The following is a 1,223-nucleotide window of genomic DNA, read 5'->3' as shown; positions in this document are numbered from 1 at the left end:
GAATCGCCCGTTTCCCGCCCAGGTCGAGGAGCACGTCATCGTCGAGGCGAACGCGGCCGTGCTCCGGGCGCTGCTCGCCTCGGACCTCGGCGCGCGGAGCGGCGTCAAGGCCCTGCTCGGCTTCTGGCAGGAGGTCGTGCCGCTGCTGCGCGCCGAGTCCTTCGACGCGGTCTTCTTCGACCCGTTTCCGAACGACCTCGAGCGGCTCGGCGGGGCCTGCGCGCACCAGCGGGGCTTCATGGCCGAGGCCTTCCGCGTGCTCCGGCCCGGCGGCGTCTTCGTCTACATGTCCGGCTCCTCCGACGAGGCGTCCGTCGAGGCGGACACCGCCGCCGCGCTCGCCGCGGGCTTCCTCCCCGGCGACGTCGACATCACCGTCAGGGACTACCCCATGGTCGACGACTTGTGCGCCGAGTACCCGAACTGCGCCCACTTCGACCATTCCGTGCTCATGACGCGCCTCGTTAAGGCGCCCGCCCAGTGCACCGATCAAAACTCAGATTCTGATAGCCTGGATTTAAAAGTCAACATTTTTGTTGAACTTCAGCACTTTTGTTGAAGTTAAATCTTGCGATTTCGCGACCCGAACCAGCGACCGCGCGCAAAAAGCCATCGCAAACGTGCAATTAACGCGCGAATATCATCAAACTTGCTTTGATACGACCATAACCCAATTTTGGCCGTGATTTCAGCCCGCGGACCGCCGCGACACCGCGCCCGCGCGCGCGGTCGACGTACAGCCTCTATGGACGACTAATGACTCTGGCTCCGCCGGCCGGAATTCGATGATTGATCTTTATTAATATTTCCTATGGGTGCACCTAGATGTACGTTGATCGGGGCACTGCGCCCGCCTAGCCTCGCTCGTACGTCGCGTTGCCGCGGTGGGCGCATTTTTGATCAGCTGTTGCCCGACCGGTTGCTGCCGCCGCCCAACGAGAACGACCCCGCGGAGGAGATCAGGGGGGGGGCGCGGCGGCCGGAGAGACGCCGGGCTACCTCGAGACGCCGGGCCTCCTTGAGTCTCGCGTCTTTCAGCGCGACGGGCTCGCCCTTCGGGCTCGGGACCTCCGAGGCGGCCGCGGGCTTCTGGGAGCCGCCGCGCGTGTCGCTGTGGCGGTACCGCGCCTCGACGAGCCGCGCGTGGTCGATGGGCAGCGTGAGGTCGATGTCCCCGAGCACGGCCTCGGCCGTCGAGAGGCGGCGGTCGACGTCGGTCTCGA

At 65.7% G+C, this 1,223-nt stretch overlaps 1 protein-coding gene across 1 annotated transcript in view; it reads left to right on the top strand.

Moving 5' to 3' along the window:
• The window catches only part of AURANDRAFT_68826 (hypothetical protein), a gene marked incomplete at both ends in the record, with an annotated part of 1,275 nt that extends 752 nt beyond the window's left edge, over positions 1-523 (top strand). Inside the window, one exon of the mRNA XM_009044560.1 lies at positions 23-523. Coding sequence (XP_009042808.1) covers positions 23-523 — 501 coding nt within the window. The remainder of the gene's footprint in view (positions 1-22) is intronic.
• Positions 524-1,223: the final 700 nt, after the last annotated feature.

Source organism: Aureococcus anophagefferens (assembly GCF_000186865.1).
Source record: "Aureococcus anophagefferens unplaced genomic scaffold AURANscaffold_442, whole genome shotgun sequence".
In the NCBI taxonomy this organism is placed as follows: domain Eukaryota; class Pelagophyceae; order Pelagomonadales; family Pelagomonadaceae; genus Aureococcus; species Aureococcus anophagefferens.
The sequence above is the reverse complement of the archived record's forward strand: the minus strand, read 5'-3'. Positions and strand labels throughout refer to the sequence as shown.